This window comes from Perognathus longimembris, chromosome 7 (assembly GCF_023159225.1).
Source record: "Perognathus longimembris pacificus isolate PPM17 chromosome 7, ASM2315922v1, whole genome shotgun sequence".
NCBI classification, from domain to species: domain Eukaryota; kingdom Metazoa; phylum Chordata; class Mammalia; order Rodentia; family Heteromyidae; genus Perognathus; species Perognathus longimembris.
In genome coordinates, this window is record NC_063167.1 from 35,155,154 (window position 1) to 35,172,507 (window position 17,354).

At 43.3% G+C, this 17,354-nt stretch overlaps 1 protein-coding gene across 1 annotated transcript in view; it reads left to right on the forward strand.

The window, feature by feature from the left end:
- Window positions 1–5,521: 5,521 nt before the first annotated feature.
- Scp2 (sterol carrier protein 2) overlaps window positions 5,522–17,354 on the forward strand; it is a 58,324-nt gene continuing 46,491 nt past the window's right edge. Inside the window, exons 1-5 of the mRNA XM_048351330.1 lie at window positions 5,522–5,676; window positions 9,767–9,821; window positions 12,854–12,925; window positions 13,175–13,306; window positions 16,139–16,203. Of these exons, the coding sequence (XP_048207287.1) occupies window positions 5,608–5,676; window positions 9,767–9,821; window positions 12,854–12,925; window positions 13,175–13,306; window positions 16,139–16,203 (393 nt within the window). The 5' untranslated portion in view covers window positions 5,522–5,607. The remainder of the gene's footprint in view (window positions 5,677–9,766; window positions 9,822–12,853; window positions 12,926–13,174; window positions 13,307–16,138; window positions 16,204–17,354) is intronic.

Sequence of the window (17,354 nt, forward strand, 5' to 3'; positions counted from 1 at the left end):
GCCTTGTATTCATGAAGCCCTGGGTTCGATTCCTCAGCACCACATATATAGAAAAAGCCAGAAGTGGTGCTGTGGCTCAAGTGGCAGAGTGCTAGCCTTGAGCAAAAAAGAAGCCAGGGATAGTGCCCAGGCCCTGAGTTCAAGCCCCAGGACTGGCAAAACAAACAAACAAAAAAAACAAAACAAAAGAAGGGGTGACATTGTCCAAACAGTATTCTACTCTTTACCTAATTTATGTAACTGTAATCCATCTGTATATCATCTTTATAATAACAATGATTTTTTGTTTGTTTTGGTTTGGGTTTTTTGGTTTGTTTTTTTTTGCCAGTCCTGGGTCTTGAACTCAGGGCCTGAGCACTGTCCCTGACTTCTTTTTGCTCAAGGCTAGAACTCTACCACTTGAGCCACAGCACCACTTCTGGCTTTTTCTATATATGTGGTGCTGAGGAATCGAACCCAGGGTTTCATGTATACGAGGCAAGTACTTTACCACCAGGCCATATTCCCAGCCCCGTTAACAATGATTTTTTAAGTCTAAGAAACCTTCTCTAAACAACAACAACAACAAAAAGAGAGGACCAGAGAAAACAACAGAAATTGATTTTATTCTGATACTCTAGTTTTGGTACTTGGGGTTAAACCCAGGGTACACTAGGCAAAGCTCTTGAGCCCCACTGCCAGCCATGGTTTGATATTTTTGCAGCATGAGGGGAAAGCACAAAGACTGGACATCTGAGTCTTCTAGGAAAAGGGTCAGGGTTTTCAGGGCTAGAGTGAGCTGGGAAAACATGGTTGGAGGACATTAAGGGGGTGGTTTTTGAATGGAATGTGTTTTTAGCAAATTAGGTAACTTCTGAGTTTGCATAAGTTTTCTTCATAGCTGCTGTGTTTACTAATTGGTGTCCTTTGAAGTTGCAATCATACCCTCAGTGCCAGGGAGTTAGTACTGCCCCCACTTGCCTCCTCCTCTCCTCTGCTTCTTCCTTCTCCTCTCCTCTGTATCTCTGATTGACTCTCTGTCTCTCTCTGTCTCTGTGTTTCTCTCTCTCTCTCTCTCTCTCTCTCTCTCTCTCTCTCTCTCTCTCTCTCTCTCTCTCTCTCTCTCTCTCTCTCTCTCTCTCTCTGCCAGTCCTGGGGCTTGAACTCAGGGCCTGACACTGTCCCTGGCTTCTTTTTGCTCAAGGCTAGCACTCTACCACTTGAGCCACAGTGCCACTTCTGGCTGTTTTCTATATATGTGGTGCTAAGGAATCGAACCCAGGGCTTCATGTATGCGAGGCAAGCACTCTACCACTAGGCCATATTTCCAGCCCCTCTCTCTCTTTTTTGAGGTGCTGGGAATCCAATCAGCACTCTACCACTGCAAGACATCCTAGTCCCTTGCTATTTCCTTCAATGAATACATTAAAGAAGAAAGAAAGGAAGGAAGAAAGAAAGGTTTAGTTGAGTGCTAGTGGCTCACACCTGTAGTCCTACTCAGGAGGCTGAGATCTGAGAATGGAGGTTTGAAGCCAACTTGATGACTCTGAGAGGGTCCAATTAACCAGTAAAAAAAACTGGAAGCAGAGGTTGTGGCTCAACTGGCAGAATGCCAGCCTTGAGCAAAAAAACCAAGTGAGATTTCAAATCCTATAACCAGCACACAAAGTAAAATAATAAAATAAGAGGCAGAGAATGAGTTAAGAATAGATGTTTTCTAAAGTAAATGATCTAAAGGAATGTCTACTGAGCTCAGGGAAATATAAAGACATCTTAGTCACTCCCTCTCACTTTTAATCTATATTATACTGGAATTCTTAGCTAGTGTCCATGATAAAGAAAGGAAATACGTAGATCAGGAAGGAAGAAATAAAACTTTTTTTTTTTTTGCCAGTCCTGGGACTTGGAATCAGGGCCTGCACACTGTCCCTGGCTTTTTTTTTTTTTTCTCTCAAGGCTAGCAATCTACCTCTTGAGCCACAGTACCACTTCTGGCTTTTTCTATATATGTGGTGCTGAGGAATCCAACCCAGGGCTTCATGAATGCTAGGCAAGCTCTCTACTGCTAAGCCACATTCCCAGCCCCAAACTGTTTTGATTCATAGAGAATATATTGTGCAGGATTTACAATCCTAGAATTCATATAAGATCATTATTATTGTTGTTGTTGTTAGCATTCCTTGGGTTTGAACTTAGGGCCATAAGCTTTCCAGGCAAGTGCTCTACCACTTGAACAAAACACCCCAGCCAAAAGATTTTAAACTGTAAACATTTGAGATTCAAGATGTAAAAAGAAGCCTCGGAATTTAATTTTCACAAGAAGCAGAAACTTCATAGAGTGAGACAGCCACTTTCAAAAATCTCTGGAGAGGGAGTGTGGTATGTGTTCTCTACCAGTACTAGGGCTTGGACCTAGTTCCCACTATACTTTTTCTGCTCGTGGCTAGTGATCTACCATTTGACTTGTATCTAGAATTCAACATTTTGCTGGCTAGCTGGAAATGAAGTCTTAGATTTGCCTTCCTGTGATGGCTTTGAACCTTGATCCTCATATCTTAGCCTTCTGAATAGCCAGGATTACAAGAGTGAGCCCCTAATGCCCAGGTAAGGGGGAGCTGGGGCTATGAAGAGAAAAAAAACATAGACCAGCACAATTGCATAAAATAACACTAATCTTATCTCTCATTTGTTATTCCTGTAAACTCATTTATTCTTTCCATAGAAGCCTTTTCTTGCCCCCTCCATCTCTCCTATTGGGTACATCAATCTTCAGTGGTACTCCAGATAATAGACTATTAGTCAGTGCTAAAGACCAATGAGCTATCAAATCATGAAAGGACATGAAGTGTAAATGTGTCTTACTTAATGTGTTTTACTAAGTGAAATGGGCTGTTCGTTTCCATCACAGTCCACTTAAAAAGAAAGAAGTGTATTTTTCTCATAATTTCAGAGGCTTGAGTCTGTGGTTGATTGGCACCTTTGAATTTGGTGCTGTGGGGAGGTGATGAATCATGGTAGGAGCATAGGGAGGATGAAGTTATTTAACTCATGTTGACTAGGAAACAAGATCCTACACTCCTCTTTGAGGATGTGTCTTCAGGAATCTAACTTCCTCTTACTAGGCCCCACCTCTTCAAGATCCCATCAGTTCAGGACAGCACCAAGCTGAAGACCAAATCTTTACTCCAGGGTTCTTTGAGGGACATTCTAGGTCCAAAGTATACTAGAAATGAATCTACAAAGAGTACATATACATACTGTATAACTCCAAGTAAATGGCATTCTGGAAAAGAAGAAGCTTTGGAGACAGTAAAAGGATCGGTAGCTGCCAGGAATGAGGAAGAAGGGAAAGATGATCTGGAGGTACACAGGATTTTTATCATACAGATCATAATATTGGATAGATAACATTATACTTAAAAATTTTTTTTAACATTATACTTTTGTATAATGAAATGTGCAACAGCAGTAGTGTAGTATGGATTTTAGATAATGGTGTGTCAATGTAGATTCATTGACTAGAGCAAATGCACTGCTGTGGCGTGTAATGTCCTCGGTGGAGGTGATGGCTGTCAGTGGCAGAAGAGACCGTGCATATGGGGGCAAGGGGCGTAAGGGAAATCCCTGCACCTTCTGCTCAAATTTTCAGACCCTAAAACTGCTCTGAACATTAAAGTCTACTGGAAACTAACTATTGATTTGCAAATGCCACTTAGGTATAGAGCTAACAAAACATGAACAGGCTCCATGGGTGAAAAAATTACAAAACACTGACAAGTTATTAAAGGAGGCTGGGTACTGATGGCCCATGTTTGTAATCCTAGTTACTCTGGAAGCTGAGATTCTGAGGATGTCAGTTTGAAGCCAGCACAGGCAGGAGAGTCTGAAAGACTCTTATCATCTCCAATTAACACAGAGACAGACAGACAGACACAGACACGCGTGTGCATGTGCATATCCCACTGGAGTAATGGCTCAAGTGGTAGAGCATGTGCCATGAGCAAAAAACAACAAAACAACAACAACAAAAAACACTCAGGACATTACTGAGGCTCTGAGTTCAAGCCCCAGGACAGCACTGGGGAAAAAAAAGTTTTGGCACACCACAATTACACACACACACACACACACACACACGATTGCAAAAATCTCTCCCCCAACTTCTCTCTCTGATCTGCTGTCTGTCTCCATGTGTTTTGTAGGTTGGTCTCAAACTTCTGTGTTCAAGTGATTCTCTTGCTTCAGCCTCCCAAGTAGCTGGAACAAAAACTGGAGTTTCAGGCCTTTAGGACCAAACTCCAGGAATCCCACCGACCTGCCTGGTTTGGCCACTGACTCCCATACGGTGAATGAAGAAACAAGTAAAGCTGCTGGTGGCTCACTTCTGTTATTCTAGAGACATAGGAGACTGAGGATGTCAGTTTGCAGCAAGCCCGGGCAGGAAGGTCTGTGTGCTACGACTGTTAGCTCCAATTAACCAGCAAAAAGTTTCACTTGGAGGCTAGGCTCAAATGGTAGAGCAGCAGCTATGAGCCCGGAGTTCAAGTCCTGGTATTGGCAGGGGAAAAAAAAGAGACACAGAGAGAGAGAAAAGTTAGGGTGAAGGGTAGATAAAAGAGGTTTCTTAGTATGGGCACCTGGGCATACTGAAGAGGCAAAAAGTAAGCAGGTCAATAAATTTGAGATTAAAGTTTAAACAAGTAATTTGGGGAAGGATGAAACAATCACAGAATAATTAAACAGTCCTGGTCAAAGTGTGGCAAGATTGTTAGTTTAAACCAGGGTCAAGTGTGTGTGTGCAAAAACGCACCGGTAGGGGCTTGAACTTAAGGTCCTTGTGCTCTCTCTTGACTTTTTTTTTTTTTTTTTTTTTTTTTTTGCTCAAGGCTAGTGCTCTTTCACTTGAGCCACAGCTAAACTTGTGACTTTTTTTTTTTTTTCCAGTCCTGGGCTTGGACTCAGGGAGCACTGTCCCTGGCTTCTTTTTGCTCAAGGCTAGCACTCTGCCACCTGAGCCACAGCACCACTTCTGGCCATTTTCTATATATGTGGTGCTGGGGAATCGAACTCAGGGCTTCATGTATGTGAGGCAAGCACTCTTGCCACTAGGCCATATCCCCAGCCCAACTTGTGACTTTTTTTGGTAGTAAATTGGAGGTCAAAGTCGCACGGGTTGACTTTGAACCTTGGTCCTTACACCTCAGCTTCTTGAGTTGCTAGGATTCCAGGCATGAGCCATCGGGAACTGACTGGCCTGTTTTCTTTCCGTTCGTGTTTTGTTGCCGACATGGTAGCCAAGCGTGAAGTCCCAGTGCTCCTCTTGCTCGGGCATTGACTGGGCTAAATATTAGCTGAATGCCCTCGGGGACACGAGTAGCCAGCTTTCGCTACCACGCACGCGCAGACATCCAACTCGCCGGTTCCTGCCTTGGCCACGCCCTAACCCCGCCCCCACACACTGGCCACACCCCCTGATCCGGCCCCTCCTGCGTGCCCCCCGCTCCCGCCCTCAGCCCCGCCCCCGCTGCCTAGGCTGGTTTGCGAAGCCCGCGGGCTCAGTCTCGGGAAAGCCCGCACACACTGCGCACGCGTGTTCTGCTGCGTTCGCGTCCCTGCTCACGTCCAGCCATGCCTTCTCCGGAGTGCCAGTCCCCGCAGCTGCGCCGAGTGTTTGTGGTGGGGGTTGGCATGACACAGGTAACAGCCGCGGGCGGCGGGAGCCGGGCCCCTGCCGCACCGGTCCCCTCACGGCCCCGAGGGCACGGGAGACGCCGCCCGGACCGCGGCCCTCCCAGCGCCGCAGCATTGGTCTGTGGGTCGTTGGGGAGGCGACCAGAGTGGGGCGTGACGTTGCTATTTGCGGGGTCCCCGCATGTGCCCGGTTCTCTCCCAGGAGAACCCGGGGCCTGCGATGCGTAGGGGAAACAGGTTGTGAAGGTCATCAGGCCGAGGGTGGACGGGGAAAGAGTCCGGAAGCTTCCACCGCCTCCTCTCCTCCACACTCCAGCAGTGCCGAGACGCCTGTGGTTTCTGTTCTCTTGTGTGTGCATCCCTGGCTTTGGGTCTGCCGTTGTCACTGATGATGCTGTGCAGATCTCACTAAAAGAACAACCCGAAGGTGTTCGCCCACAAGAACTACACGGAGAGGAGAGGAAACCAACAGACATCTCAGGGAAAGTCCCGGAAAATAGAAGCAGGGGGAGAGGTTATCACTGACCGCGCAGAGCAGCGGCTTATGTTGACCTACTCTCTGCAGAAGACTTAATAAACTTGGAGCCAAGTGAAGTGTGAAGGAAAGGGAAGGAAGGGAGAGATCCACATGGAGTATAAGACCCTCACAGCTCTCCGATTACCAAGTGACTATACATCCTTTCTTCTGTGGTGATCTCTATCTTCTCTAGAGAAAATGAGCAGACCAGAGATTCGATAATCATCAGGGCCATTTAGGCTTCGTAGAAAGCAACAGGGAGTGCCAGTTGGAAGAAGATTATGTGAAATTCTTCGTATTAACTAGTGGTGCTTCTTAGTCTTCCTGGCAGAGGCTTGGCAAATTATTTGAAATGGCGCTATTATGTTGTGAAGCTTGCTACTTGGCAGTCTTTGGGATAAGAAAAGGGAGGTCTCTAGGAAGAAATGTTGACCATTTCAAATATGTATACACATATATGTTATAAAATAAAAATTTATATTTATTTAAAAATTTTATTTAAAATTTTATTTAAAAATTTATTTAACAATTTTGGGAGGGGCGTTAGGAGCTCACTACCAGGCTACCCTCATAATTGATTTTTCTGCCTCTGTTTCCATCGGCAGGGATTACAGATATGTACCTCCATGCTTCACCTATTCTATTGTTTTATTTTGTTGTATGGGAATTCAGTCATGGGATACAGAAAAGCCACATTTTGAGAAGTTGGTTTGGGAGTCTTTACTAGAGAGCTGGCAACTGCAAGTGGACACGTGTCCCCCCAAAACTCGCAGTCTCAAACATACTTAATACTGTTAGGAAACTAAACCATGAGGGTAGTAGAGTAAACAAAGAGCAGAAAAACAGTCTTAACAAACCAGAGCAGTTCTAATGGAGAGTTGAAAAGGTATGCCATGGTGACATGAGAAGAGTCAGGAAGCATGGTACAATGGTGGCTGTGGTGGCAGGGCCTAAATAGGATCAGGGTCAGGGTCAGGGTCAGGGAGCAGGATCACAGCTCCAGAGTTCAGAATTTTGGGAGGCCTTGGTGTAGGCCTGGCATGTCGGAGAACCTGTTGTCCCAAGTTGCTGCCTCCACTAATAGGTACCTATCACCTGGGCGTGGGGGTGGGAAAGTCCCCATCATCTACCAAGATGCCAAGATGGCACCAATTTGACCCAGTATCCGTATTGCAATTTGCCATAGTATATCCATTCACTTCTACTGAAGGACAGTTTGGGTGCTTAGAACAAGGATTCTTTTTTTTATTTAAATTAAATTTTATTGACAAGGTGTTGGGCAGAGGGGGTACAGTTGCAAAGGATTCTTTTATTTATTTTCTTTTTGAGTGGAAGGATTTTATTTTGTGTGTGCCAGTACTAAGGCTTAGACCCAGGGCCTAGGTGCTGTCCTTCTGTTATTGTGTGAAAGGCTGGTGCTCTTGGCTTGATCCATAGCATAGTTCCACTTCCAGCTTTTTGCTGGTTAATTAGAAATGAGTTTCATGGATGTTCCTGCCTGGTATGATCCTCAGATCTCAGCCTCTTGAGCAGCTGGGATCACGGGCGTGAGCCTCCGGTGCCCATCTGGCAGGATTTTCTATTCCTCTTGAAAAGTGGTCTCTTATGTACTTCTAGTCAGTTACTCCACCTTAAATATTCAGAGGGCTCAGAAATATATATAAATGGTGTTTGAACGTGTGCTCACACACACACGTACACACATGCGCACACAAGAACAAGGATTCTTAGCAACTGTGAATAATGTTAAATAATCTCATGGAGATTTTTGTGTGAACATAACTTTTCATCTCCTTTGGCTAAACACCAAAGAGTATGATTATTGGATCTGTCTTCCAAACTGTCTGTACCAATTTGCATTTCTACCAGCAATGAAAGAAAATTCCTGTTATCCCACATCGTAGCTACATTTGGCTTGGTCAGTGTTTTGGATATTTTGTTGTTGTTGTTGTTGGTTGTGGGGCTTGAACTCAGGGCCTGGGCACTGTCCCTGAGCTTTTTTGCTCAAGTCTAGCACTCTACCACATGGAGCCACAGCGCTATATCTGTGTTGTTGTTTTTTTTCTGGCAGTTGACTGGAGATAAGAGTCTCACAGACTTTCCTATCTGTGCTGGCTTTGAACCGTGACCCTCAGATCTCAACCTCCTGAGTAGCTAGGGTTGCAGGCATGAGCCATTAGTGCCCAGCTGGATTTTTGACATTCTGATAGATCATGTTAGCTTGTTATTATTTTATTCTGATCTCTCTCTGTCTCTGTCTCTCTGTCTCTGTCTCTGTCTCTCTTTCTCTCTCTCTCTCTCTCTCTCTCTCTCTCCTTAAAATCCATTGTCTCAGGCTAATTGTTGTTGAGTGGACCAGTAATCCCAGTCTGGACAAAAGGTTACTGAGGCCCCTTCTCAACACTTGTTTGTATTTCCAGCTATGCAGGTAGAGGAGTTGTGGTCTGGGTCCTGCTAAGGCAAAAATTCTGTACTATCCAAAAAATAAATTATAAAAGGGATAAGAGCCTGACTCAAGTGGTAGTGGTGGAGTGTCTGCCAAGCAAGTACAAGGTCTTGAGTTCAAACCTAGGTACCAACAACAAAAAAACTATTTAGGAAAAAAGACAGACATTGTAACAGGACATATAAAGTTCCTTTGTGAGCTGCCTTTAGGTTAGTTTCTCTAATAGTTCCACTACTTAGTAGCTATGTGCCTTTGCACGGCTTGCTTAGTTTCCCTGTGTTCTAGTTTTTTGGTTGTAAAGTGAAGATTAGCTGAGTTATACGTGACATACTTAGTATGATGCAATGAGTATCTGATAAATAGCAGTTACTTTTTTTTTTTTTTTTTTGCCATTCCTGGGCCTTGAACTCTTGGCTTGAGTGCTGTCCCTAGGCTCCTTTTGCCATGTCATCTACAGCACCACTTCTGGCTCTTTCTGTGATGAACTGGAGATAAGAGTCTCATGGACTTTACTTTCTAGGCTGACTTCAAACCACAATTCTTAGATCTCAGCCTTCTGCTTAGCTTGAATCATAGGCATGAGCCACCAGCGCCTGGCTCACAGATACTATGTTCATTTGATCCTATGTTAACTTTTCTGTTTTTATTACTTTCCACTTAGTGCTTTAAACTCTGATTTACCTAATTATTTGCAGGCTTTCCACCAAAAAAAAAACAAAAACAAAAAAACAACGATGCCACATTGTCTTCTCTTTTAACTGGCTAATGCTCACTCATTCTTAAGGACTCAGCTTAAATGGCAGTTGCTCTGGGAAGCCTTTCTTGCTCTTTCCCCTAAGCTAGGTAGATGTTGCTCCCAAATTACCTTACACTTATGACATTGTAGTATGATTGCATCTTTTATATTAGGCTGGAAGCTCCCTGAGGGCAAGAATATGTTATTTATTTTCAGAGTCAAGGAACATGATAGGTTCACAATAATATTGTTTTCAAATTTACAGGTATTTATTGCACTAATTTTTGTTTTTTGAAGGTGTGTGTGTTTTGTTTGAATAGTTAAATGAGTTTCCGAGCTGTTCTGTTGTGGAAAAGCATCTAACTGTACTTTGTTTCTATTTTCTTCTTTATTCTAGTTTGTGAAGCCTGAAGTTGGCTCAAGAGATTACCCTGAGTTGGCAGAAGAAGCAGGTGATAAAGAAAATTCAGATCTTTGAACATGCCTGGCTTCTATGTGGCCTGGTCATGTTCCTAGGGTGTAGCTGCCTTATGAGCATAAAGGAAGCACAGTATGAAGGGCAGAGCTCACCTGGGACTTTACCCTAGCACCGCAGAGAAGCCAAGGGGAAGATAACTATATGGGTGTTTTAGCAACCATAGAGCCAGAACAGGCAGAGCAGGCTGCAGTAAAGATTTTATGTATCTAACAACTGTTTATTGGCATAGTAAGGAGGTCTGTGGTAGAGAAAGACACTTGATTCTAGTGTGAATTCTCAGGAGTAGAACAAAAAGCAATGTTCTCCTTTCCTAAAAAGAAAAGGGATAACTACCTGTCATCTTAGCTACTCAGGGAACTGAGAATCGTAGTTCAAAGGCAGCCCAGACAGAAAAGTCTGTGAGAGAAAAAAAAAAAAAAACCAAAAAAAAAAAAAAAAACCAAAACCAAAAACAGCAGTAAGAAGAGCTGTGGCTCAAGTGATAGAGTTCTAGAAAAAGCTCAGTCTGTCCAGACCCTTTAGTTGTTCCAGGCCCTTGGCAAGTGTTTGCAGGTGAGGCCAGTGGATGACAACAGCCGAGTCCTGAAGCTTTGACAGGGCAGCGAGGGCAGCAGTGTGGAGGACTGCTTCAGTGTTTAGGCCATTTATATATATAATTTTTTTTCTTTTTTGGTGCTGGTACTAGGCTCGAGCTCTCACTCGAACTCCCACTCAACTTTTTTTGTTCAAGCCTAGCACTTTACCATTTAAACTACAGCTCTACTTCCCATTTTCTACTGGTTAATTGAGACAGGAGTCTCATAGACTTTTCTGCCTGGGTCGGCCATCCTCAGATCTCAGCCTCCTGACTAGGTAGGATTACAGGTGTGAGCCACTGGCACCTGGCTTCTTCAGCATGGATAGTATCTTAAAGCTCCACTTCTTTTTTTTAAATTGAGTTTAAGTTGCTACATGTATTTCACAGTACACATTTTAACCTTCACAATGATGAAAATCATCATTCTACTCTACATAGTTTTTGAACTCTATAAACTTTAACAATAAAATCGTTTCTTCCAATTCCAGTGATATGTACATTTCTTTTTTTGTTTTAGTAACATCTGTTCCCTCTCTCTTTCTCACATTCCCTCCTTCCCATCACTGCCCATGAGTTGCTTAGTCTACTTTCATCAGTGTCTGATATAGCGGATAGACCCCTCTGCTATATTTCCCCCCCACCCCGACTTTCCACTCATTCTGTGCCCTCCTCCCAACTGCCCTCCGGTGTGCTTGTATATATCCTATATATGAGGTAGGGAATATAGGGTCATCTAAAAATAATAGGAACTTTCAGAAGAGGACCTTTGTTTCCTTATCTTTGGGGTTCTACGAGGTGCTTGGGTCTTGGTATTTGGTGCTTTTCTCCCAAGGCTGTCCTTTGGTTCTCACTGTATTTTGGTATCTTGAATCCTGTTTACTTTATATACCTCATTGTGTTTTAAATCTAACACTCACATATCAGGGAGACCATAGGCTGTTTGTCTCTCTGTTCTTGGCTTATCTTGCCAACATGATTTGTTCTAGTTCCATCCATTTCCTAGCCCATGTCATTATTTTATCCATTCTAATGGCAGTGTAAAATTCCATTGTATATAGGTACCACATTTTTTGTTTGTTTGTTTGTTTTTGCCAGTTCTGGGGCTTGAACTCAGGGCCTGAGCACTGTCCCTGGCTTCTTTTTTTTTTTTTGCCAGTCCTGGGACTTGGACTCAGGGACTGAGCACTGTCCCTGGCTTTTTTTTGCTCAAGGCTAGCACTCTGCCACTTGAGGCACAGCACCACTTCTGGCTTTTTCTATTTGTGTGCTGCTGAGGAATTGAACACAGGGCATCATGTATACAAGGCAAGCACTTTACCACTAGGCCATATTCCTAGCCCAGGTACCACATTTTAAAAAAATCCATTCATCTAAGTGGGGCATCTGGGTTGTTTCCATATCTTGGCGATTGTGAATAGTGCAGCAATGAATATGGGTGTGCAGGTGTCCTTGTCATATACTAGTTCCTGTTGCTTAGGGTAGGTGACTAGGAGCAGTATGGCTGTGTCATAGGATATGTCTATGTTTAGTTTTTTGAGGAACCTTGGGACTGCTTTCCAGAGTGGTTGTACTAGTTTACAGTCCCACTAGCAGTACAGTAGGGTGCCTCTTTCTCCACATCCTCCCCAGCATTTGTTGTAGTCTGAATTCAGAATATATGCCAGTATGACAGGGGTAAGGTAGTAGGTATCTCAGTGTTCCTTTTATTTGCATTTCTTTTACAGCCAGGGATGGTGAAAGCTCCACTTCTTGTTTTTGAGAAAGGATTATCTCTTGATCTTGGCTCTGTAAGATGAACACATCAGTTTTTACCACTACCACCCTTCTCCAAAGTAATGATGGTCTACTCTGTCCCCAGGACGGGTGATTGAACCATACAAGAACCTTACTATTAAGGAGGTTTAAGAATCTAGGATTTGCCAAGCGCGCTGGTGTTCACGCTTGTAGTACTAGCTACTCAGAAGGCTGAGATCTGAGGATTGTGGTTCAAAGCTGGCCCAAGCAGGAAAATCTGTGAGACTCTTATCTCCAATTAACCACCAGAAAAAACAGAAGTGGCACTGTGGCTCAAGTGGTAGAGCGCTAGCCTTGACCTGAAGAGCTCAGGGATAGTGCCCAGGCCCAGAGTTCATTCTCCATAACCATGTGCACGCACTCACGCATGCACACACACACACACAAATAATCTAGGATTTGATGTATTTATACTTAAGTGTACAGTTAGGACAGATACCACTAGGTATCAAAAAGATGATAAGGCAAAGTGTTGTAGCAACTTGGGAGTAATGAATACTTGTAAAAGGAGAGGTCATAAGGTTCCAGGAAGCATTTATCATGAGGGTAAAATTGGCTTTAAAAACTCCGAGTTTTTATACACTTAGGACAAATACTTGAAGTACATTTTATAAATCCTTTTTATCTTCTTATAGGCAAGAAGGCTTTAGCTGATGCCCAGATCCCCTACTCAGCAGTGGAGCAGGCATGTGTGGGCTACGTTTATGGTATGTGGAAACTGTGTGTTCTAAAATTATATACCTAAAGCCAGCAGCAAGTTTGCAAACATTGCAGAGGCAATCAAGACCAATCATGACAATGACAATGTCAATAGTATATTCACTGACCCGCCCTTGTTTTGTGCTGGGTGAAAGTATACTACTAAAAAAAACATTGCAACATGGTGCTATGTTGTACCGTAGCACCATGATTGTTGTGTTGTAGATGTTATATTTCTTATTTGTTTTCCTATCTAGCTGAGTCTACTTCTGGGCAGAGGGCCGTCTATCACAGTTTGGGACTGACTGGAATTCCTATCATCAATGTGAACAACAACTGCTCCACTGGTTCTACTGCTCTATTTGCAGCTCGGCAGCTGATTCAGGGTGGTAAGGAGTGGCTACATGTCTACTGTTCTTAAATAAATGTGGTGATAGTGCCCTCTTTAAAGCGTTTCTCCATGTCATGTTCACAGAGGTTGCTTTAGAATACACTGCTTAGTAAAGCTTTATTGATCTGCTTATTTATTTTGATGCTACTGTGGAGCAACTTCAGGGCCTTATACATAGGAGGCAAATGCTCTACTGCTGAGCAACATCCTGAGAATCCAGCAAAGCTTTCTTGAAACACAATTCCTATATAATAAAATTCACCCTTTTGAAGTGTAGAACTCAGTGTTTACTATAGACACAGCACAGAATTGTATAACCATCACCATTACCTAATTTTTTTTTTTGTGCCAGTCTTGGGGCTTGAACTCTGGGCATGGGCACTGTCCTTGAGCTTCTTTTGCTCAAGGTTAGCACTCTACTACTTGAGTGCCACTTCTGGCTTTTTCTGTTTAAGGTACTGAGGAATTAAACCCAGAGCTTCATGCATGCTAGGCAAGCACCACTAAGCCACATTCCCAGCTGCCATTATCTAGTATTAGATCATTAAAAAAAAATCACTCAGAAAGCAAGCCTGTACTCATTAGCAGTCACCTTTCCTTCTTCCCTTGACATCTTTTCAGCATTCATCTTTGTTCTGTCTATGGATTTAGCAATTTAGAACATCCATATAAGTAGTATCGTATAATACTTGACCTTTTGCGGCTTCTTTTATTTAATGTAATATTTTACCAGTTCATTCTTTTTTTTTTTTTTTTTTTTGCCAGTCCTGGGCCTTCGACTCAGGGCCTGAGCACTGTCCCTGGCTTCTCTTTGCTCAAGGCTAGCACTCTGCCACTTGAGTCACAGTGCCACTTCTGGCCATTTTCTGTATATGTGGTGCTGGGGAATCGAACCCAGGGCTTCAAGTACACGAGGCAAGCGCTCTTGCCACTAGGCCATATCCCCAGCCCCTAACAGTTCATTCTTACTGGAGCATTTTGGTCAAAAAATATTCAATTGTAAAGTTGTACCACATTTTTTCCTGTCTGTTCATCACTTGATGCATATTATTTCTCAGGTCTTTTGAGGCCCTGATATTCTATTCTACTTATTCCACTAATTATTGCTCCACTTCCCAGTGTTTTAATGCTTGGAGCTTTGTGATCTTCCTGTTTGATAATGCTAGTGTCCCCCTTTCCCCTTTCTTATTATCCCCTTCCTCATTATTTCTTTTAAATTTTAAAGAACAATATTAGCAATTGGGTTCTGTTTTGCCTCTCAGTTGAACTTTAACATCATTGTTAGGTGCCCCCTCCAAAAAAACTCCCACAGTTTTGTAGAAAATTTTTATTGGGGGACCTATTTATTTATTTGTTTGTTTTAATGCTGCTACTGGGGCTTGGCTTCAGGGTCTCATGCTCTCACTTGTTTCTTTTTTTTTTGCTCAAAGCTGGTGTTCTACCACTGAGTCACACTTGTGCTTCTGGCTTTTTGCTTGTTGATGGGAGCCTCACTTTTCCTTGCTGGGCTGGATTTGAATGATGACCCTATGGCTATGAGCTACTGGCACCATTGGCACCTGACAACAGCACTGGGGCCTTTTTTTTTTTTTTTTTTTTTTTTTTTTTTTTTTTTTTACAGTCCTGGGGCTTGAACTCAGGGCCTAGGCACTGTTCCTAGGCTTCTTTTGCTCAAGGCTAGCACTCTACCACTTGAGCCACAGCGCCACTTCCAGCTTTTTCTGTTTACGTAGTGCTGAAGAATCAATCCCAGGGCTTCATGCATGCTAAGCAAGCACTCTACCACTAAGCCATATTCCCAGCCCTTAGGAATGTTTTAAATTTTTAATTAAACTTTGAATTCAGTGTAAAAAGTTTTTAAAATTTAGAATACAGGATGCATTGTACACATAAATTGATGTTACATTCTACCACTTGAACCATACCTCCAACCTGAGCCTCATAGACTTTTCCTGCCTAGGTTGACTTCATCCTCCATCTTTCAGGTTTGACTGGTGCCCAGCTGTTTTTGCATTTTATTTTATTTTATTTTTGCCAGTCCTGGGGCTTGAACTCAGGGCCTGAGAACTGTCCCTGGCTTCTTTTTGCTCAAGGCTAGCACTCTACCACTTGAGCCACAGTGCCGTGCCACTTCCAGCTTTTCCTGTTTACGTGGTGCTGAGGAATTGAACCCAAGGCTTCATGAATGCTAGGCAAGCACTCTACCGCTAAGCCACAATCCCAGCCCGTTTTGCATTTTATGTAAACTGATATACTTGTTTAAATAGAAGGGTTTTTTTAGTTAGTTTGTTTTTGTTGCCACAGGGCTTGAATTCAGGGCGTTGGCACTGTGCCTAAGCTCTCCTGCCGTAGGCTAGCACTCTACCACTTTGAGCCTCAGTACCACTTACTGTTTTTTCAGTGGTTAATTGGAGGTAAACGTCTTGGGGACTTTCTTGCTTAGGCTGGCTTTGAACTGCTAGGATTACAGGCATGAGTCATTGGCATCAGGCTTAAATAGAAGTATTTAATACCTAGGTGCCTGGGGCTCACCCCTGTAATCCTAGCTACCCAGGAGGCTGAGATCTGAGGAGCATGGTTAAAAGCTGGCCGGAGCAGGAAAGTCTGTGAGACTCTTATCTCCAATTAACCACCAGAAAACCAGAAGTGGCACTGTGGCTGAAAGTGGTAGAGCTCTAGACTTGAGCTGAAGAGCTCAGAGACAGCGCCCAGGCCCAGAGTTGAGGCTCCAGGATGGACTTTAAAAAAAAAAAAAAAAAGAAGTATTTAATAACATTTTGTTAGGTGTCTGGAAATTTAAAACTTCAAAATAATTATATTTTCCTTTAAGGTTTGGCCAACTGTGTCTTGGCTCTTGGGTTTGAGAAGATGGACAAGGGACCCATTGGATTAAAAGTAAGTCGTTTATTATTTTGGAATTGCTACTGTTATAGGGAATTAGAATGCAAGATGCAGAGAAGCCATGTTTTTGACAGGTTGAATTGGGAGTCTTTATTAGAAAGCTAGGGACTGTGTGCAGACACATGTCCTCAAAAGAAACCAAAACCCCCCACAAACTTGCAGTCTCTAATACACTTGATACTGATAGAAAACTGAGCCACAAAAGTAGCAGAGTAAAGAAGGAGCAGAAAAACAATCTCAACAAAGCAGATCAACTGTAATAGAGAGTTAAAGTGGGATGCCGTGGTGACCTGAGGAGAGTCAAGAGACACGAGGCATGGCGCAAAATGGCCAGCTAAGGTGGTGGGGCCTTCATAGGGTCATGGTCAGGGGCAGTGCCACAGGGAGCTCATGGCACAGGCCCAGTACCCTATTGTCCCAATCCCTGCCCTTGCCTCTAGGAATTCAGCCATGCCCATTACCAGAGGGTGGGACTTCACCTTCATCCACCAAGAAGCCCAGATGGCACCAGCTAGACCCAATATCCTTACTTCAGTATGATAAAAGAATTATGTCCATGTGATTATCATGCACTGTTAATGAGCAACATAAAACATAATTTGCTATAGTAATTTAGTAAACTGTAAGGCAATACCATACAATTACACAGATTCTGGTTTAAGAAACATACTCACGGGCTGGGAATATGGCCTAGCGGCAAGAGCACTTGTCTCGTATACATGAGGCCCTGGGTTCAATTCCTCAGCACCACATATATAGAAAAGGCCAGAAGTGGCGCTGTGGTTCAAGTGGTAGAGTGCTAGCCTTGAGCAAAGAGAAGCCAGGGACAGTGCTCAGGCCCTGAGTCCAAGCCCCAGGACTGGCAAAAAAAAAAAAAAAAAAAGAAACATACTCACCTGCCCAACTCAAAGAATGGCCTTCAAGACACAGAATACAACAAAAGCAAGACTTGAGTGGTTAATGGCCCTCTTGCAAAATCAGGTGTCTGGTGGGCAAACACACACAGAGAAGTTATACCAAATAATTTATTCCCCAGTGTGAAAGTCCCTCCCCTCAGTTGTACTGGATAATTTGAACACATGCATCCTTTGAGGTTGGTTGGATTTTAGAAGAGGATCTTGTCTTCACCTCCCCCACTGCTCACA